Here is a 22396-nt window from a genome sequence, read left to right on the forward strand (position 1 = left end):
AAAGAAAATGGGTCACTTGGGGATTCAACTAATCAGATGAAAACTTACTACTTCTAAATAGTTATTTTTGTTTATGAGATAGGGAAACAGATTAGCCTGAAATTCTTAGATTCTGGGCTGTCTCTCTGCTGCACATCAGCTTCCAGGGCCAGCTTCTGGGTTAGCTGAGGCAGTTACCAGAGGCTTCATTCTAAGCCGCGCCTCCACACAAAATGAGCTCTGTGGCTTCTGGCAAAGTTGTGGATGTCTCTGTGCCTCAGTTCTTTGATTTGCAGACTGAGGGAAAGTGATGTATGGATACAGAATGTTGATCTGCCTGAGAAGTACTGACCTAGAGACTTCCATGGCAGTTCAGTGGTTAAGACTTTCCTTCCAGTGCAGGGGATGTGATTCAATCCCTGATTGAGGGGCTAAGATCCCATATGCCTTGTGGCCAAAAAACCGAAAACATAAAAACAGAAGCAGTATTGTAATAAATTCAATAAAGACTTTGAAAATGGTCCTCTTTTTAAAAAAAAGCAATAGTACATTGTTACTGTAATGAAATATGTACTCTAATGCTTAAGTGTGTCCTTCAGGACTGAAAGAGTCCTATGGAAGTTGATTAAAAGTGAAATAAACCTTACGTTTCTTAAGGAAAAAGAGTGAACTGTTTCTTTTCCTCTCATAATTTTTGGCACCATAAAGTTTAGTAGAACTATTCAAAACCCTGAAGGACGATGCCATCAAAGTGTTGCATTCAATATGTCAGCAAATCTGGAAGACCTAGCAGTGGCCACAGGACTGGAAAAGATCAATCCTCATCCCAATTCCCAAGAAGGGTAGTACTAAAGAATGTGCTGAACATCAGATAATTGCACTCATCTCCCGTGCTAGTAAGGTCATGCTAAAATCCTGCAAGCTAGGCTTCAGCATTTTGAGAACCAAGAACTTCCAGATGTCCAAGCTGGTTTTAGAAAAGGAAGAGGAACCAGAGGTCAAATTGCCAACATTCAGTGGATCATAGAGAAAGCCAGGGAATTCCAGGAAAACATCTACCTCTGTTTCATGGACTGCTCCAAAGCCTTTGACTGTGTGGATCATAATAAATTGTGGAAAGCTCTTAAAAGAGATAGGAGTACCAGACCATCTGGTTAGAGGTGGACATGACTGAGCGACTGAACTGAGTTGATGTGAACATCTGACTCATTGAAGTCCCTGATGCTGGGAAAGATTAAGGGTAGAAGGAGAAGAGGAAAGAGAATGAGATGGCTGAATGGCATCACTGATGCAGTGGACACAAACTTGGGCAAACTCTGGGAGATGGTGAAGGACAGGGAGGCCTGGTGTGCTGCAGTCCATGGGGTCACAAAGAGTCGTGCACGACTGGACAACAACAGCAAAGTTTAGTAAAGAGGTTCGGCTGTCCACCATTTGAGAATGTGTGTAACTCAGTTTACACTTGTATAAACCATTGATTTCTTCTAAAGGAATTATGATGTATAACCAATTTGGTCATTCTGTTAGGGACAGTAGAGCCTTTGATAGAATCCAAGTTGATTATGAAAAGGAAAAAATGTGCATAGATTTGTTTTCTAGACTTTCTGTGTCAAAAAATGACCTGAAAAGTTCTGAAACGCCACCCATTATGAAGTCAAACTGTAACTAAACTTTTTTTTGTCAGTCTTCAAGACAGAAAGTTTTCAAAATGTATCTTTGTTTAGATAATTTGCTAGAAAAAAAAGTCTCTGAAGAATATGACATCATTGATTCATCAACAGTAAATATTGACTTTTACTATGTACCAGATACTATTTTAGGTGCTAGAAATACACGAATGAATAAAACAGATAAGAATTTATTTATCCTAGACTAGGGTGTTGACTCAGTCCAGATAGTAAATTTCAGGCTTTGTGGGGCCTATCGCTCTGCTCACTTCTCGCACTGTAGTGTGAAAGAAGAGCAGTACATAAATGAGTCCCACAGTGCTCTTCTATGGTCAGACTTTAATTAGGGACACTGAAAGAGCTTCACTTAAGTTTTACATATCACAAAGTACTCCTCTTTAAAAATTTTCTTTGAATTATTTGAAAATATAAAAACCATGCAGTGGCTTAGATGATAAAGAATCTACCTGCAATGCGGGAGACCTGGGTGTGATCCCTGGGTCCAGAAGATCCCCTGGAGAAGGGAATGGCGACCCACTCCAGTATTCTCGCCTGGAGAATTCCATGATCAGAGGAACCTTGTGGGCTATAGTCCATGGGATCGCAAAGAGTCAGACATGAATGAGTGACTAACACTTGTCATACTTAACTCATGAGCCGTACGATAAAGTGGACTGGACTTGGCCCGTGGACCATAACTTGCCAACCTCTATTCTAGGAAATACATAAGATTATATCCTTTTAATGTTGAAAAGTAAATCCTTAAGATTGAAAATAATTGGAAGATGTGTTTATGAAATCTTTGAGACTTCTTCCTCTCTCACTATTCCATTTAGCAATGATAAAAGTAATAAAACTGTACTTTACTATTTCTCCTGGCTAATGGCACTATGAAAAGCAGTAATATGTTGATCACTTTTATTATGCTATTATAAGCATATGTTGATATATTAATAAATAGTTTTGATGAAATTATTGCAGCTGTAGATTTTAAAATAATGTTTTTATAATTTTTTCTTATTGCCATGCTAGTCTCATTTTGTGTCAGCACTTACAGTTCTTTTTGTTAACTCAAAATCATTGTCATCAATCAAAATTGAAGACACGCCAGTGGATGATCCTTCTTTGAGCATTCTTGTGGCCAATAATAGTGGTACTCTAAGACGCCTAAAAATGAGTAGCTGTCCTCATGTTTCATCTAATGGTAGGTTTTATTTTTAAGCTCATATGATGTTTTATTATAGTAATAGTAGTAATACAATTTCCTGTTGAACACTACATGCTTATGAGATATAATTCATCAATCTTTCTTTCAAAAGAACTCAGTGTATTGATATAAGCTAAATATAGTTTAAATTGCTTCTCCTAAGAGTATCTTACTTATATATATATGTTTTTTATTGTATGTATAATTATATATATGGGGCTTTTCGGTTGGTGCAGTGGTAAAGAATCTGCCTGCCAATGCAGGAGACGGAAGAGATACAAGTTCAATCCCTGAATGGGGAAGATCCTCTGGAGAAGGAAATGGCAATCCACTCCAGAATTCTTGTCTGGAAATTTCCATGGACCGAGGTGCCTGGAGGTCTACAGACCATGGGGTTTCAAAAGAGTCAGACAGGACTAAGTACACATATTCACATAATTATTTATATTATATATATATATATATATATGCACACATACACACATACAAATACAGATTTGCATGCAAATTATATATATATATCAGCATCCATCTCAGAAATCATTAGATGTCTATTCTAGGAAATAATGAATAACTGATACAAATTTAAATTCACAAAATGTTGTGTTAGTATCCATACTCTTTTGTGTTTAAAGATTTTTCCCCATTTCCTGCAGGAATCCTTTGTGTAGCTGACCATTGTCAAGGTCTTAGAGAACTGGCATTGAATTATTACATGCTAAGTGACGAACTTCTCCTGGCGCTTTCAAACGAGACTCATGTTAACCTTGAGCATCTTCGAATAGATGTTGTGAGTGAAAATGCTGGACAAATTGAATTTCATTCTATTAAAGGACAAAGTTGGGATGCACTTATTAAACACTCCCCTGGAGTGAATGTTGTTATGTACTTCTTTTTATATGAAGAGGAAATGGAGACGTTCTTCAAAGAAGAAACCCCTGTTACTCATCTTTATTTTGGTCGGTCAGTAAGCAAAAAGATTCTAGGACGGCTAGGTCTTAACTGTCCCCGACTAACAGAGTTAGTTGTATGTGCTAATGGTATTCAGGTCATTGATACTGAACTTATTTGTATTGCTGAACACTGTAAAAACTTGACAGCCTTGGGCCTCAGTGAATGTGAAGTTAGCTGCAGTGCATTCATTGAGTTTGTAAGACTGTGTGGGAGAAAGCTAACCCACCTCTCTATCATGGAGGAAGTTTTGATACCTGATGATGTTTATAGCCTAGATGAAATTCACACTGAAGTCTCCAAATACCTGGGAAGAATATGGTTTCCTGATGTCATGCCTCTCTGGTAATTGACTACTGAACCAAAGATTCTTAACTTTTTTTTTTTTAATCTATAAGATTAGCTTCTTTCTGTCTATGCAAATGTAAATTTTAAGATGCGTTGCTGAAATGTGTTAGGTGAAATCTTGTATTGTTTACAAACTACCTTAATGGATTATAGCAGAAGCATTTGAGAAACTATGAGAGATTTGAAAAGACAGAAATCATAAACAGAGCACAGACACTATATGGTGGGTTAGATAGTTGATAGCTGCTGCTGCTGCTAAGTTGCTTTAGTCGCGGCCTACTCTGTGCGACCCCATTGACGGTAGCTCACCAGGCTCCCCCGTCCCTGGGATTCTCCAGGCAAGAACACTGGAGTGGGTTGCCATTTCCTTCTCCAATGCATGAAAGTGAAAAGTGAAAGTGAAGTCGCTCAGTTGTGTCCGACTCTTCGTGACCCCATGGACTGCAGCCTACCAGGCTCCTCCATCCTTGGGATTTTCCAGGCTAGAGTACTGGAGTGGGGTGCCTTCTCCAGATAATCAGTTTGTAGATAAGTTCCTCAGCCTTCCTTGAAGGCATATTTTGACTTGCTAAATAAATTTGTAATATTGAATTTTGGATCCCTTAAATTATGTCACTTACAATTTTATATTGTTAATTGTTTCTGTTTCATCTTGGTATTAATATACTTTACAAAATATTTAGTATTAGAAACTAAGAGTACACTCAAAGTAGAGATACAGAGGCTGGCTTAATTGAACTCTGTTTTTTAGCAGTATATAAGATCATGTTATGATTCAGTAAATAACTTGTAATTTCTAGTGCATTTCGAATTCTACTTTGTTGTATTAACTTGGGAGAAAATGGGCATTAGATTAACATTAAATAATGCTAATTCATTTTATAAAGATACTGTGTAATTGGTTAAACACACTACTGAGATAAAAAGTAAATTTTTTAGAGGGTGTTTGTGAGGGAATCAGCATTTACTGGATATATTTACTATGTATCTGAAACTATGCCAGATCCTTTGCAGAAGTGGTTGTTTAATTACTAACACAGCCAAAACACTTTAATTATTGTTTATACTTTATAATTATACTTTAATGGCTACGATTTATTGCCTTTAAGATGAATATGTATCCTTAAAATGACCCATAAGACCCCACAGGTTCTGGCTTCTGGCTTCTCCCTGCTTCTTTGACCTTGTCTCCTCCCACAGGTGCCCTTTGCCCCTTCTGTTCTCATCCTCTTTCAGTTCCTTAAAATTGCCATGCACCCTCTAGTCAGAGCGCATTTGTACATATTCTAGGCAGATTTTAAAGTCATATGTTATTGTTAATATGCCCTGAGTGTGATAAATGTTGTCACAAAAATGTAGTGATTCCTCCCTGTCCAGCTATGGCCTCTTAAATTGACCACTTACCTTGTTCTTTCATTAAATTACTTTCTTTCAGAAAACTCAAAACATTTTCTAAATAAAGATGGATTTTACAGTCATTTAAGCTAATATCTGACACCAAAATTTTAAGTATATGTTATAATCACCTTCAATAAAGAAAATTAAGTTACTCAGTGCTGTTACCTCCCTGTCGTTTGAACCTGTGCGGTACTTTAGAGTGAACATTTTAACACTCAAACCTAAAGGAAAAGGAAATTAAGAAAACAAAACAACCTTCTGATACAGTGCACCAGAGGGCGCTATATTCTAGTGATTCTGAGCAAAGAAGTCCTTTAGTCTAAAGTTTGCATTTATGTTCAACAGATATGAGAGTGCCTGTGGGAGGCGAGGCAGAAAGCAGCATTTTTGCTGTTCTTTGGAGAAGCCGTCTGTTCTGGGTAATGAGTGTGGTTTCTAAAACAGTCACTTCAGAAGGTTGATTATTTAGAAGACTAAATGTATATGTCATTGTTCAAACATTTTAGAGCTCCTTTTAAAATTGCCTTTGAAATCTGTATGCTGTTTCCTTTTTTGTGATCTCAATGGGAGCACAGGCTTTGTCTTTTGAAGAAAAATGTAATCTTTGGGAGTGACCTAAAGTTACTTGGCACTAGGGAGATGAATAAGGTAGGTGATCAAACCAGACACTGCCGGTGTTGCAGTTTTCTTCTTTTTAACCAAAACTTAAAGTCTTAATTTGCTAGCCTTGTATAAGATGTTATGACACAGTAGAGAATAGTATCTAACTGGATATGAGAAAGTACTGATGGTGTTTTATAGACTAAACTATCTGAGAGCCGTCAGTGAGTCTTCTTCCTGAATACCCACCCGAGTCCCGTTGCCTCTATAACATCTTATTCGTAATGATAAATACCCGTGAAGTCACCTCCCAACCGTAAAACTACAGCATTGATAGTAACTTAAATTTTTCTATGTGGTCCTTCCCTATCCAGTCCTGAGATAACTAGTGTTTATTATTTGCTCGATTTCCTTTTTATATGTTTTTATCACATATACATGTGTTCCTAAAAATTCTGTTTTGGCTTTAGTTGTTTTGACTTTATAAAACAGTATCATGCTATATGCCCTTTTGAGCTTTTTTAATGATTCATCTATTTTGTTATGTTTAGCTGAGGTTCATTTATTACAACTGCTGTATAATATTCCATTCTGTACCGAAACCACAGTTTGTCCATCTGACTATTGACAGGCATTTGAGTTGTTCCGGGTTTTGCTATGACAAATAGTAATATTATGAGCATTCTTGTACACAGGTGCTAGTATACCAAAGCAGCCCCTTCTCTTTAGTAAAAAAGTTAAGTTGACTACATTTCCAATAGCATAGCTACACTAGGAGTGGAGTCATTCTACTGGAGTTTTCTACATTCCAAAGAGTTTAAGCAAAAATTCATGAAAGTTTCCAGAAGGAGGAGTTCACCTCACTCATTTCTTAGTGACCGACTAAGATCTACAGAGCCGTATTATTTCTCGTCCTTTGACTAGTCGTATGGTCTTATTTCCCTTTTATACTCGTTGTCAGCATAACCAGGAAAGAGTCATAAGGATATACAATGATGTGTAAAAATAAGTAGCTGTTACGGGCATATGGCTCGATGAGGCTGATGGACTCAGTTGCATGAGATACTTCAGGTCGGGGTAGATCTCTTTCTCTTTTTAGTATTCTTTGTAATGTAGACTTTCTGAAATCAGTGTCCCACAGTACCTTGGACTGCTATCATTGATTACCTGGAAGATTGACAACTTAGATAGAGTGTGGGAATGTATGGCTGTAAAGACTGGCAAATTCTGTCTTATCCGTGTAAACCCTTCACCCTCCAACCACTTTGGGTATTTCAGCAATTGGGTATACCAATACCAAAACCTAAGGGTATTCCTGAAATTCTTTACTGCCTCAACTCAAAAGAAGCCTTGAGTTTATTCACTTGGTATTTATGAACTTTTATGTGTCTAGCATTGTACAACACTCTAATCTTGTGCCCTAAAAACACTTAAGGTTTTTTTTTAATATTTTCAAGCAGAAAGCTAGTTTTAGAAATGTCAGCATTGCTGTTGGCACCAGTTTGAATTTGTATGTTTGTTTCTCCTATTTATTTAGAACTGAGAAATCTTTTAGAAAAAACACATCCCTGATCCCATAGGTTACAGATCAGACCTGAGAAATGAACTGACCTTCAAAACATCAAAGTGGCAATGAGTTGAAATCAAAATGCTTTTTTCTCTCTTTCATTCATCGTGTTTCTATTTGAGCACAAATTTGTTGAAAAGCAGGATAGGTGCCTAGGTTTTAAGAAGATGGCTGTCTTTTTAGAAGATCGGCTTGTCCTCCATCTATAGGTAGACAGTAGGATCACTCAAGTCACAGTTTTCAATATGTATGTGGGATTGTATTCCAGGGTAAACTTTTTGCAAGGGCAGCAGAGTGCCCAGTTTTTCTCCCTTCTTGATAGAACCTTTATATTTAATTGGCTTGATGTATAACATTTTAATGCAGAAACCTGAAAGAAAAGAAGTAAAATTATTCATTATCTAGGTTTTAGTAGCCTTGAATCAGAAGTTTTCATTAAAGAGCAGAAATGAAAAAAAAGAAAGGATGATTGATTGAACTCAATGAGCGAACAGAAGAAAATGACACAATCATATCAGAAATGAAGACTAAAATTACAAGATGCTGAAGGAAGAATAGACTCAAATCACTTTAAAAAGGCATTGACGAATAGCTGAGAAACACCAGCTAGCTGAAAACATTGACCCAGAACAATGTCAACTTCAAGACAGATTCTGATAAAACAGACTTTTAAAAACAAAGCAAAGTAGAAATAATAACAGGCACAAGAATACAAAGCTTTCTAAATACCAGAAGAAAAAAAGACCTGTCAGAGAAATAGAAATAATACCATAATTATAAAATAATAACAGTGCCGGGACCAAATATATGAGTTGTATCTATAAATGTTAATTCATGTATTAAAAAGATTTTCATATTGGCTTGAAAAGCAAAATGAAAGTCTGTGCTGTATACAATTAGACAGTCACTGAAAAGGTATAAAAATTCAAGGCTGGGAAAGATTTACCTTGCAAATGGAAGGAAAGGGAAAGCAAGGGTTATGATCTTGTTACCTTCAGGCCAAAAAGCATTGAAGCCAGACAAAGAATGACAGTTATAATGCTAAATCCAACGAAGATAAAATAGTTAAAACTATCCAGGCACTCAATGACACAGAAATCATTATATAACACAAAAATCCTGTAAAGGAGAGATTACAGGAGACACAAGGAGAAATAGAAACCCAGCAGTAGTAGAAGACTCCAACACATTTGGTGTCAGTGCTAACCGGTCGGGTGGACAAAAAGCATAGGCAGGGCTATAGGCGCATCCTATCCAGCACAGTAGCTGCCATCCACTGACTAGTCAACACTTGAAATGTAGGTAATTTGAATTAGATGCACTTTAAGTATAAGATACACATTGGATTTTGAAGACAGTACCCCCTCCAAAGTTAAACATTGCTAATTTCATATTAATTGCATTTTGAAATGATAATAATTTGGAGATCTTAAAATATTAAAATTGTTATAGTTTCTTTTTACTTAATGTGGATGCCGGAAAATTAAGATTACATATGTGGCTTTTATTATACTATTGGTGGACAGTACTGCTGTAGAAAATCTAAGTGAAATCCATAAGCTACATCTTATATACATAAGTTAACAGAATATGTCCAAGGGTGCTGCTGCTGCTGCCAAGTCGCTTCAGTCGTGTCCGACTCTGCGACCCCAGAGACGGCAGCCACCAGGCTCCCCGTCCCTGGGATTCTCCAGGCAAGAACTCTGGAGTGGGGTGCCATTGCCTTCTCCAACGCATGGAAGCGAAAAGTGAAAGGGAAATCGCTCAGTCGTATCCAACCCTCTGCGACCCCATGGACTGCAGGCTACCAGGCTCCTCCTTCCGTGGGATTTTCCAGGCAAGAGTACTGGAGTGGGGTGCCATTGCCTTCTCCAGTATAGCAGTGCAAGAAGACCTAAATAAATGGAAGATATAACATGCTCATTGATTGGAAGATCCATTACTTCTAAGACATAAATTCTTCTCAGTTTGATCTGTATAGTCAATGCAAACCCAATCCAAGACCCAGCAAGATTTTTGGTGGAGATTGACAAACTGCTTCTGTAATTTATTTGGAAATTCAGATAACCCAGGACTTGCCAAGGCAATCTGAAAAAAAAGAGCAAAGTTGGAAGATTTATACTATTAGAGATCAAGGTGTATTTTATAGCTAAGATAATTAAGACAGTGCAGTACTGCTGGAAGATTAACCAACTGACCAACGAAACACCATAGAAAGACCATAAACAGACCCACATATATGCAGACCTTGATTTATGACAAGATACTTTTGTGCAGTGAGGAGAAAACGGTATTGGCAGGTTAATGGTATGGAGTCAGTTATCTATATGGGAGAAGAATATGATTCTTATTCCTTACACAAAAGCCAATTCCAGATGGATTATAAATCTAAATGTGAAAGGTCAAGCAATAAAGCTTGTGGACAAAAGCCTAGGGTGAATATCTTTAGGGCTTCAGGGTGGGCAAATGTGTCTTAAACAGGTAATAAAAATGTGCTAACAGTAAAAGAGGATATTACTAAATTGGACTGCATTAAAAATAATTTGGTTTATTAAAAAACAACATTTGAAAAGTTAAAAAAGGAGCCCAGAAGATGGGAGAAGATAGTCATAATACATATTTGGCAAAGAATTTGTGTCCAAAATACACAAAAAGCTCCCACATATCTCTAAAACACTGGGCATTTTGCAAAATATGTGAAGAGGCACTTCACAAAAGACAGTATTGATGTTATCAATAAATATGAAAAATATCAATAAATATGAAATGCAGATTAAAGTTAAAGGAGATACCATTACACACTCATGAGAATGACTGAAATGAGAAAAGCAGATAACACTAAGTATTGTGTATGGAGCAACTGGAATTTTCACACACTCCTCATGGGAGTGTGAATGAATAGCACCACTTTGGGAAACCAGGTGGCAGTATCTGCTAAGGCTGCAGATACATCTACCAAGTGACCCAGCAACTCCACTCCTCTAGCGTCTGCCAGTTGCTGAGTATATTGATTCCAGCTATGCATTCTGGACTGGGGAAGTTACTACAAGGGGGTCATGTGGATGCACTTGGTCCACTTGTAAGATGGACCCTAGCGAAAAACTGTCTTGATCACCTGACTGCATAAGCCCTAATCAGGGACCGCAGTGGCCTTTTGTGTCTTTAGGAATTAGTGTCAGCTTTAAGTGTCTTTCATCTCCAGTGTGCAGTCATCCTGCTAAAAGGCTAGAGCAAGTCCCTTTGAGAACAGCTATAAAGTAAGGCTTATAGTATAAATTTTTGGCTTTTGTGACAGCCCTTCCTTAGAAAGGCTCAGCCTCCCTTTCATTCAAGAGAGCCCCTGGACTGTAAACTGACTCAAGTCTGGGAATCAGTTGATAGCGTTGGGAGAAGATTTTCAGACCCAGAATTGATCGAGGTCAGAATTTTTTGTTCATCAGACCTAGAGTGTTTCCTTTTATACAAATCAAATAAAGCTTTAGTACACTGCCCATGTATTTGGTTCTAGGTCACCGTGATTAAGCAGACAGTGCCATAGATCCTTGATTCTGATGCATCTGATGACTGTTTGACCTCTGCTCCCCATTGGGTAGCCATGCCAACCTTGACTGCTCAGTGGAGTCCTTTCAATGGCAGTGGTTTCTCTTATTTCAAGCCTAGAGAAGATAGCCTCCAGATCGCTCCTTAAAGACTTGGGCTCCTTAGCAAAGTGTTTCTCATGGCCTTGGTGAGAGGAGTGTCAGTAAACCCACCCCCAGCAGGCATGCAAATTTATGTTCATGAAAAGACATGTACTAGAAAGTTCATAGTAGCATTTTCCTAATTGCCGGAAACTGGATACTGCCCAAATGTCCATTTAGAGCATGATTAAATAAATAAACACACATGCATGCAATGGATACTATAGGTAAATAATGATGAATGAACCTCACAAACATGAATGAATCTTACAAACATCATGGTAATAAAAGAAGGCCCCCACTCAAAAGAGTGCATGCTGTTTAATTCTATTTAAATCATTTTCAAAAACTAGGCAAAAAAAAAAAAAAAACAAAAAACCTAAAAGGTAGTACAAGGGGTCTCTGGACTGCTGCTGTTGTACTTTTTCTTGAAATAGTGTAATCAGCAGGTTGCCCTGGTGTGCTTACTTTGTGAAAATTCATTGAGCCAGCCATTTTTGCTTTGTGCACTTTGCTGTATGTATGTTCTATTGCAATAGATTTAAAACACCAAATAAGAAGCCTAGGACCTGAAGTACCAGGAGACCTGACTTTACCTAGAACATAGAGCTTTTGAAAATGTTGTTTTTGTTCAGTTGCTAAGTTGTGTCCCACTCTTTGTGACCCTTTGGACTGTAGCACACCAGGCCCTTCTGTCCTCCACTATCTCCCAGAGTTTGCTTAAATTCATGTCCATTAAATTGGTGATGCTATCTAACCATCTCATCCTCTGTCACCCTCTTCTCCTTTTGCCTTCAATCTTTCCCAGCATCAGGATCTTTTCCATTGAGTCGGCTCTTCGCTTCTGGTGGCAAAAGTATTGGAGCTTCAGCTTCAGCATCAGTCCTTCCAATAAATATTCCGAGTTGATTACCTTCAGGATTTGATCTCCTTTCAATCCAGGAGACTCTAAAGAGTTCTCCAGCACCACAGTTCAAAAGCATCAATTCTTCAGCGCTCAGCCTTCTTTATGGTCCAACTATCACATCTCTACATGACTACTGGAAAAGCCATAGCTTTGACTATATGGACCTTTGTTGGCAAAGTGGTATCTCTGCTTTTTAATACACTGTCTAGGTTTGTCTCAGTTTTCCTTCAAGGAACAAGTGTTTTTTTAACTTTATGGCTGCAGTCACCATCCACAGTGATTTTGGAGCCCAAGAAAATTAAAATCTGTCACTGTTTACAGCTTTTCCCCATCTCTTTGCCATGAAGTGATGGCACTGGATGCCATGATCTTAGTTTTTTGAATGTTGAGTTTTAAGCCAGTTTTTTCACTCTCCTCTTTCACTTTCATCAAGAGGCTCTTCAGTTCCTCTTCACTTTCTGCCATAAGGGTGGTGTCATCTGCATACCTGAGGTTGTTGATATTTCTCCCAGCAATCTTGATTTCAGCTTGTGATTCATCCAGCCTGGCATTTCACATAATATACTCTGCATATAAGTTAAATTAGCAGGGTGACAATACATAGCCTTGTCATACTTCTTTCTCAATTTTGAACCAGTCAGTTGTTCCATATCCAGTTCTAACTGTTTCTTCCTGACCCACATACAGCTTTCTCAGGAGGCAGGTAAGGTGGTCTATTATTCCCATCTCTTTAAAAATTTTCCACAGTTCATTGTGAGCCACACAGTCAAAGACTTTAGCCTAGTCAATAAAGCAGATGTTTTTCTGAAACTCACTTTCTTGCTCCATGATACAACAAATGTTTGCAATTTGATCCCTGGTTCCTCTGCCTCTTCGAAACCCAGCTTGTACACCTGAAAGTTCTTGGTTCATGTATTGCTGAAGCCTAGCTTGAAGGATTTTAAGCATAACCTTGCTAGCATGTGAAATGAGTGCAACTGTACAGCAGTGTAAACGATCTTTGGCATTGTCCTTCTTTGGGACTGGAACGAATGCTGATCTTTTCCAGTCCTGTGGCCACTGTTGAGTTTTCCAAATTTGCTGACATGTTGAGTGCAGCACTTTAACAGCATCATCTTTTAGGATTTTAAATAGCTCAGCTGGAAGTCTGTCACCTCCACTAGCTTTGTTTTTAGTAATGCTTCGTAAAGCCCACTTGACTTCATACTCCAAGATGTCTGCCTCTAGGTGAGTGACCATATCATCGTGATTATCTGGGTCATCAAGACCTTTCTTGTATAGTTCTTCTGTGTATTCTTGCCACCTCTTCTTAATCTCTTCTGGTTTTGCTTACTGTTTCTGTCTTTTATCACGCCCCATTCTTGCATGAAATGTTCCCTTGATATCTCCTTTTTTTTTGAAGAGATCTTTAGTCTTACCCATTTTATTTTTCCTCTATTTCTCTATTTTCCTCTATTTCCTGGCATTATTCATTTAAGAAGGCCTTCTTATCCTTTCTATTCTCTGAACTGTGAACTCAGTTGAGATTATCTTTGCCTTTCTCCTTTGCTTTTCACTTCTCTTCTCAGCTATTTGTAAGGCCTCCTTAGACAACCACTTTGCCTTCTTGCACTTCTGTTTGTTTGGGATTGTTTTTGTCACTGCCTCCTATATAGTGTTATAAACCTCAGTCCATAGTTCTTCAGGCATTCTGTCTCCAGATCTAATCCCTTGAATCTATTTGTCACTTCCACTGTATAATCATCAGGGATTTGCTTTAGATCATATCTGAATGGCCTACTGGTTTTCCCTACTTGCTTCAATTTAAGCCTGAATTTTGCAATAAGGAGTTCATGATCTGAGCCACAGTCAGCTCCAGGTCTCGTTTTTGCTGATGGTATAGCACTTCTTCATCTTTGGCTGCAAAGAACATAATCAGATTTTCGTATTGACTACCTAGTAATGTCCATGTGTAGAGCTGTCTCTTGAGTTGTTGGAAAAGGGAATTTGCTATGACCAGTGCATTCTCTTGACAATATTCTGTTAGCCTTTGCCCTGCTTCATTTTGTACTTCAAGGCCAAACTTGCCTGTTATTCCAGGTATCTCTTGACTTCCTACTTTTGCATTCCAGTGCTCTGTGATGAAAAGGACATCTTTTTTTTGGTGTTAGTTCTAGAAGGTCTTGTCAGTCTTCATAGAACTGATGAACTTCACCTTCTTCAGCATCAGTGGTTGGGGCATAGACTTGGATTAGTGTGATGTTGAATGGTTTGTCTTGGAAATCAACTGAGACCATTCTGTTGTTTTTGAGATTACACCCAAGTACTGCATTTCAGACTCTTTCTGACTATGAGGGCTACTCCATTTCTTCTAAGTGGTTCTTGCCCACAGTAATAGGTATAATGGTCATCTGAATTAAATTTGACCATTCCCGTCACTGATTCCTAAAATGTTTATGTTCAATCTTGCCATCTCCTGCTTGACCACATCCAATTTACCTTGATTCACGGACCTAATGTTCCAGGTTCCTATGCAATATTGTTCTTTACAGCTTTGGACTTTACTTTGACCACTAGACACATGTACAGCTGAACATTTGAAAACAGTTCACATAAACTCTTGCAGAAATGCCAACATTTTCCAGTTGTGGAACTGGTAAATGAAAGCATCCATTCATTATAGCTAATATTGCTGAAAGTGATTTTGCTTGGAGAATATTAAGCAAAGCCATGTGGACCTCAGGAGGAAAGTGCCCCAGTCAGGTATAGAGCTAGGTGGGGAGTGTATGTATAAAAAAGATGACTGTAGGGAAAGTGGTGAAACATCTTGGAAAATGTGTGGGCTGTTTTAGTACAGTACCCTTGTCCTTTAGTTCCTAGGTTTTGTTCCTTTGAAAGAAGAATGCAACTTCTCTGTATAGAATACACATGAAATAAGCATCAGAGATCTCCACTATATGCCCCAGGTACATACACCACTTCTTACCTCCTCCAGAGATCCGAACACCATTATTGATGGCATTTTTGTTTTTATAAGGTTTCTCCTGGCCCATGATCTTTCCGGTGAAAGGTGCGTAAACAGTAGAGCCATCTGAGCACACGACATCTACACCCTGGTGAAGCTTCTGATTTCTAGGATGTAAATAAGAATGAACAGACTGAAGAACTGCCCTGGGAATTTTATTGCCCAGGAACAGGGGTTAACCCACTGTTCCCAGTCCAGGGTATCAAAAATGTTGGGATGTCCCAGGTTTCCTCACTCTGTTTAGTCAGTTTTCACCTCCCTCTCCGCAGGTATTCATAATCATGTTGTAAAGGTTAAAGCATGTAAGATAGTATTTGGTACACAAGAAGTGTTTAAAAAAAATGTTAGCCATTATTAATATATGGCATCTGGGGGAGATGAGGCAATCAATGTAAGTAAATGTTATAGATACCTGAATCTTTACATCTGTAAGACCACTTAGAAAAGAGTTGACTTTTTATGGGAACCTATTTTATAAGAAGAATCATAGTCTTTTTTTTCTCTCAGTGATCCATACACATCATTTATTGTGTATGACATTTTAATATGGTGACTGATAGCTCCTGCATTTATTAAACTCTGTGGAGCACAAATGGAAAACGATCCCAGGTTGTAAGGTTTCCTGAGGTTGTCTCTAACAGTCCTCACTCTTCCTGCTCTTACCAGGCTCTTCTCCTTCTAATAGGCCTCCTGAAAATCAGATTCACCAGGATTGTTAGCATTATGTGTATAGCAACATAGAGCAGGTTCCACGTGAGGAGCCAGTAAGTTATTGAATGAGTCAAGTGCACAAACTGTAGGGTTTATGGACTGATTGAGCCTGAGTTTTGGCAATTCAGGGGCCATTTCCCCCTGTGTCCCATTTCTCAGCCCTATTCCATGTATGTGAGGTTGCTTTGTGAATAGTATCTGTGTGAGTGAGAGTTCTGTGATTAGAGTGGTGATTGGTAATGCAGTTGGTGCGTGTGCTATACACACTCAGTCGTGTCTGACTCATTGTGACCCCATTGACTGTAGCCCACCAGGCTCCCCTGTCCATGGGATTTTCCAGGCAAGAGTACTGGAATGTACTGAAATGGCAAGTGGGTTGCCATTTCCCTCTCCAAATGCAGTTGAACATGTTGCTATTTCATCAGAAAGTGGCACTCCCTAAGTAGTACTGGGAATTGTTGAACATTCATAGTATGTCCCTCACCGTCTGGAAGAGATTACCTGCTTAGGGCCAGCCTTTGGAATTTACCTCCCAAAGCCTGGGTCAGTAACACCACAGTCTGCTGGCAACAAGAGCTAAAAGCCTGAATCCTAGTTCCCCAGCCTTCAACCACCTTCACTGTGTTTGGCAGGTCCCTCAGCCCTTTGGTGCCCCAGTTCAAGTTCCTCTTCTATAAAATGGGATGGTAAAGTTTGGTTTTCACTTTGGAAAAGCCAGGTGAGATGAGTCAACATATGAAAACATTGAGAGAGAAAACAGGGCTCTCCTCTCTGTGGTCCTTATTCAGTGCTCTGTTCTCAATTCAGAGCCCACATCTGAAGCCCTGTTCTTGGAAGTTGCTCCAGACATGGTAATGCAACTGGTTTTGCCTCTGAATTTTCCTGCCGTCAGAAGGGAAAGGATGGTGAGCACTTGTGGAAACTTACAGCGAGGACACTGAGCAAAGAGGTTGAGCTGAAAGAGTGTGTGTGTGAAACCCCATTACCTCTGAGCCGTGTACTGGCCACAGCCATGGCCATCACATGTCCTGATCTCATTGGAAGACTTGCCAGCACATATAATAGCCCATGGTCCAGCCAGTGCTGAAAAGGAAAAACATGAGAAGCAGGTTTCCTGACCACGTATTCCCAATATCCATTACCCTCATGTCTCCCAGCAGATTCAAAAATTCTTTTCATTATACTTTTTCTCTGATTTTTTCTGTAGTTTATGGGGTGGCCTGCCTTTAACTCCTGATTCAGCTGTAAAATGGCCCTTTTTTCCCTGGCCGTGGAAGTTTGTTTTCTGACGTGTAGAGTATTTGTAAGTTTATTTACAAGCACTCACCTTTATTGTTATTATTTGTTTTATATTATCCGCCGAACAATGTTGTAGATGGTGCTTTAAAATTTTTCTTTGCTTATGACTTGGCGTGGGGCCCTCTATGTTTAGGTTAAACAAAATAATTGAACAACATGGCTCAAAGAAATGATTCTAGAGTAACTTTGAAATGTTCTTTATTTTTAGTCTTGATCCAAGATGTTTGAATTGAAGGAAAAACGAACTATGAGTTAGCAAAGTGTATTTAACACTAAATGGATCTCTTTCATATCCACTGACATAGAAGAGGAGATTCTTAGAAATAAGAACATGTCAAACTAATTTAGCCTAGAGCAGAGTGTGAAGAGAAGGTGAGGAAGTGAGTAATAACAATTACTTGAAAAATTGAGAAGCCGTAAAACATGGAGGGAGGGGGCTGGCTGTCTTCATGTATTTTGTGCAAACTTTCCGTGCAACTTCTCTTTTTTTTTTTTTTTTTTTTATCACTCAATTTATAGTTCCTCAGTATATCTCTGTTTGCTCAGTCTTCATATGGAGTCGTGGAAAATTAAATGCTGAAAGTAACTCTGCTTCCAGTTGTAAACTATCCTTTACACTCCTTTCCAGCTAAGTCAATGACATTAAGAGAGTGACAGTATGCATGGATTCACAAGAACAGTTTTAATAGTCAATAATTAATCATTCTGTGACCTTAATAGTATTAGGTTCTGGGGGAAAAAACATAGTTTGTAATTTTTGCCTATAATTATTTCTTGTCTTAAGTCAATGATTTTCCATCTTATTTTAAGGAATGAGAATTGGTAGTAGGTATCTCATATTGATGAATGGAAGATTACCTAGAATTCTCTTTTATTTTATTTTATTTTTTTACCATGAGGTACTTCAGTTATTTTCAGTATTCATCCTACTTGCATAATATCTAAGACAGAACTATGTCATACCATATTCTTTTTTTTTTTTCTGAAAAATTTCACAATATAATGTTGATAGTTTACCTTGAAGAAATTAAGAAAAGAGAATAGTTTCTAATGTTTATCCATGTATTGACTGTTCGTAGTGCTCTTTACTCCTTCCTGTATTTCCCAGTTTTGTTTTGATATTATCATCATTCATAAAGGACTTTATCATTTTTTATAGCTCGTGCATGCTTCCTTAGCTTTCATTTCTCTGAAGGTGTTTTCACCCCCATTTCAAAAGATACTTTCAATGAATATCTATTACAGAATTGACAGCTTTAATTTTTCAGCACTTTATTTTATTTTTTTTATTTGATAAATTTAACGCCTTTTATTGCCATACCTCATTTTACTGTGCTTTGCTTTAGTGAGCTTTATAGATACATGGTTTTTTACAACTTCTCATTATTAGAGTAAGCACTTGATAAATATTCCTTTAAATTGTTTCCTGGATTTCTAATTATTTATATTCACAGAGAGTTGCATTAAGAAACTCATTGTTTTACTTCAAAGCAAACTAACAAAAGTGGAAGCAAAAGCAGGAATCTGCTAATTGGGTTGTTGATTATATTTAAAGGTATTTTGCTATTCATTCATTAATATATGTGTTATGAAAAGAAGCTACAGAATATGACCATTAAGCATATTCTTGAATATACCTCTAAAAGGTGTATTATGCCTTTGGACCAAGCTTCAAGTCACTTTGGCCCTAATATTTATCCTTCAGAATTGAGGCATATATTAGTTTATTAATGTATTCATTTGCTCTTTTGCTATGACAGGGGAGTGTTCCCCTTGTCCTGCTGCTGCTGCTGCTAAGTCGCTTCAGTCGTGTCCAACTCTGTGCGACCCCATAGACGGCAGCCCACCAGGCTCCCCATCCCTGGGATTCTCCAGGCAAGAACACTGGAGTGGGTTGCCATTTCCTTCTCTGATGCATGAAAGTGAAAAGTGAAAGTGAAGTCGCCCAGTCATGTCCGACTCTTCGAGACCCCGTGGACTGCAGCCCATCAGGCTTCTCCATCCATGGGATTTTCCAGGCAAGAGTACTGGAGTGGGTGCCTTCGCCTTCTCCGTCCCCTTATCCTAATCCATACCAATTTTTGTGTCAGGGGTTTTCTAAATCAGATTCTCATACAAACTTTATTTTCTAATTTTGTTCCAATTAATTCCAAACTAAGATTGTTTTTTCTTTTCTGCTTCTCTCATTAAAGAAATAGAACATTCAGGTGGAAATCATTGATAACCACTCTTGACCTTGTGTATTCTTCCTTTTCTGCTTTAAAAAAAAATTTTTTTTTATTGTGGTAAAAGTCACATAACATAAAACAGACTGTGTTAACCATATCTAACTGTGCATTTCAGTGGCACGAAGTACATTCATATTGTCGTGCAACTCTTCATCATCCAACTTCCAACTTGTTCACCTTCCTAAATGGAAACTCTGTCCCCAGTAAACAACAACTCCCCACTCCCCTCACTGCCCCCCACCCCCGACAGCATCCGCCAGTATGCCTTCTATGAAGTTGACTGTTCTAGTTACCTCGTATAAGCAGAATCAAATGATGCATGTCAGCACCTAGTGTTTATTGGAATGCGTTTCTAAAGTTAACAGTGTGTGTCCTACACACAGACAAAGCTGCTTTTCCCCTGTGCAGTACGGTAGGTTCTCATTCGATTTCTGTCTTATACATGGTAGTAGATATATGTCATTCTCAATCTCCCAATTCATCCCACCCTGCCATTACCCTCTTGGTGTCCGTATGTTCGTTCTCTGCGTTGGTGTCTCTGTTTCAGCTTTGCTTCCTATTCCACTGTTAATAACCAAATATACAAGTTTCTGTTGTGGTTGTAATGTTAATGACTTTCGAATCTATCCTTGGAATCAATTTTTAAAAGTCAGCCAGGATTCTAAGACAGTAATTTTGACTTACCAGGTGAAATCAGAGCAGCCAGAAGGAGGGTTCCTGTGGAAAACATTTGTCTTTGTCTCTCTAGAATGCTTCTTCCTCTGACCCTTAGGCTTGCCCCCACACACTCTGTGAAGAATATTCCAGTCTGAATTAGTATTATCTAGCTATTTAACCTTAGAATTCTGCATCTCTCATATCTTCAATTTGGTACAAGACCCAAAAATTTACGAGAATGGAAGGAGTCAGATTTTAATACTCTGTGGACAGCTATGTAGGACCTACGTAAAAGCTTTTCATCTGAAAAAGCTAACTTTATTGGAAATGCTGACTAAATATTAACAGAAGTGATAAGGCTGGGTGAAGAGTGGCTTTTCTCTGGGCTGTGACTGGTGGGAGGATATCCACATGAAAAAATGAATATTTAATATTGTCTGCTAGTAGATCTGTCTTTCATTCCCTGGATAGGGTATGTTTCAGAAAAGAAGATTAATAATGTATGACCTTCTATAGTATATTTTTTAGTATTTCCCTTGGGTTTTTTTGGAGGATCAGTTAATTTTATCTGTATAATGTTTGCAAATACTTTTATAATTTTGAGAAAATTATCTTTCTTTAAATATGTGACTTTAGATGTTTGTTTGTTTGTAATAATGAAAAATTAATATCCACAGTACCCATAAGTAGAGAAAAGGATGAATGATATACAATGGAGTATAATAGCAGTTGGAATATATATTGTCATTCCAGTTTTCCAGAAGAGAAAACAAAGGCACAGTTTGATTAGGTGAATTCACTCAAGATCACATGGGGAGGACGTAACAGATTTGGGATTCAAACCTATGGGGAAGAGGGGAAGTTTTGCTGTGTTCGAATCATCTAAAGAGATTCTCTCTTAGGCATTGGTCATTTATCCACAGCAGTGGTTCTCACCAGGAATAATTTTGTCCCCCAGGAAACACTTGGCAGTGTCTAGAAATGTTTTTGGTCGTTACTGCTACACAGACGCTGTTGGAACATAGTGGGCAGAGGCCAGGGCTACTGCTAAACATCATACCAGACATAGAATATACCCCAGGGCAAAGAATTATCTGGCCCTAAACGTTCATCATTCCAAAGCTGTGAATCCCTGATAGGAAGTATGCTGTGCTGTGCTAAGTCACTGCAGTCATGTCCGACTCTGCGCCCTATGGATGTAGCCCACCAAGCTCCTCTGTCTATGGGGTTCTCCAGGCAAGAATATTGGAGTGGGCTGACCCAGGGATGGAACCTGCGTCTCTTATGTCTCCTACATCGGCAGGTTGTTTACATTTAGTGCCACCAGGGAAGCCCAGTCTAAAGTATACCTAACAATTTCTTTGTAACTAGAATGGAGAACATGTTGAATTAAATTTGTCTAGGTGTTAACTGACAATTTTAAAAACATCATGATGGGAATCAGCATGTTAAATTACTTAAACCATATTCCTAAATTTACATCAAAAAATTACCAGCTTCCAATAATTATAATGTTAATTACTGAATACAATAATTAAACTCATTATGTTTAAGGAAATAATATGGGAATTAAAGCAAATGTTGTTTATAAGCCGGCTAACTGAAGATTTGTTCTGAACAGAGCTGGCAAGTGTCCATTCTGCAATGGGCTCTCAGGACCAGAAGGCACAGTCATTGTTCTTTTGTATAGCCAGTGATTATAAGGTACGGTCAGATGGTTGCTACACGGTAGAAACCTTTTGATTAGTAACACTGATCTGTTAATAGACAGCTTTATCTTCTCTAAGCTATACTTCATAAAGAAATACATGTGGAATTACAAATTCTTGTTGGGCTACAATTATGGGTATTTAACTTTCGCAAGATGTAGTCAGCTACCAGCACTGTAAGTTGCTTTCACATTTCTCTCCTACTCACCCCCAGCCCCCTGACACCACCCCCACCCCCACCAACTGTGCCCCGACCTGTACCTCATGCCTTGATCTTTTTATTTTTTTTCTTAACATTTCACTAAAGGTAGAGAAACCCGAGATGAGGAGAAATTCAAAACTCACTATAATTCAAATTTGAGGGCAGTGGTGATAAAACTATTCTTTTCCTATATTGATATGAACTAAGTTAGTTTCAGCACATTAGTCTCATCTCTTGTTAGAAAAGCTTGAGATAAAGTCATGTGTGTTGTCGCTCAGTCAT

General features: G+C 38.3%; 2 protein-coding genes across 7 annotated transcripts in view; one reads left to right on the plus strand and one right to left on the minus strand.

Moving 5' to 3' along the window:
* LOC133251301 (F-box/LRR-repeat protein 21) overlaps positions 1–22396 on the plus strand; it is a 59258-nt gene that overhangs the window by 11503 nt on the left and 25359 nt on the right. For 2 of the 6 annotated variants that reach the window (XM_061423567.1, XM_061423568.1), the window contains exons 4-5: positions 2679–2850; positions 3510–6652. The exons of 2 other annotated variants lie outside the window; for them this stretch is intronic. In XM_061423567.1, coding sequence (XP_061279551.1) covers positions 2679–2850; positions 3510–4153 — 816 coding nt within the window. In that variant the 3' untranslated portion in view covers positions 4154–6652. Of the gene's footprint in view, positions 1–2678; positions 2851–3509; positions 6653–22396 lie in introns of those variants that run through there. 2 more of the 6 variants (XM_061423569.1, XM_061423572.1) reach the window with 2 other exon arrangements.
* LECT2 (leukocyte cell derived chemotaxin 2) lies at positions 7652–20527 on the minus strand. Its single transcript, XM_061423574.1, has 4 exons — positions 20231–20527; positions 17006–17102; positions 15270–15415; positions 7652–8087 (listed from the first exon to the last, which is right to left on the minus strand). Exons 1-4 carry the CDS (start codon positions 20274–20276, stop codon positions 7921–7923), a joined length of 456 nt encoding a protein of 151 aa, XP_061279558.1. The 5' UTR covers positions 20277–20527; the 3' UTR covers positions 7652–7920.

The sequence above is a fragment of the Bos javanicus genome, chromosome 7 (assembly GCF_032452875.1).
Source record: "Bos javanicus breed banteng chromosome 7, ARS-OSU_banteng_1.0, whole genome shotgun sequence".
In the NCBI taxonomy this organism is placed as follows: Eukaryota; Metazoa; Chordata; class Mammalia; order Artiodactyla; family Bovidae; genus Bos; species Bos javanicus.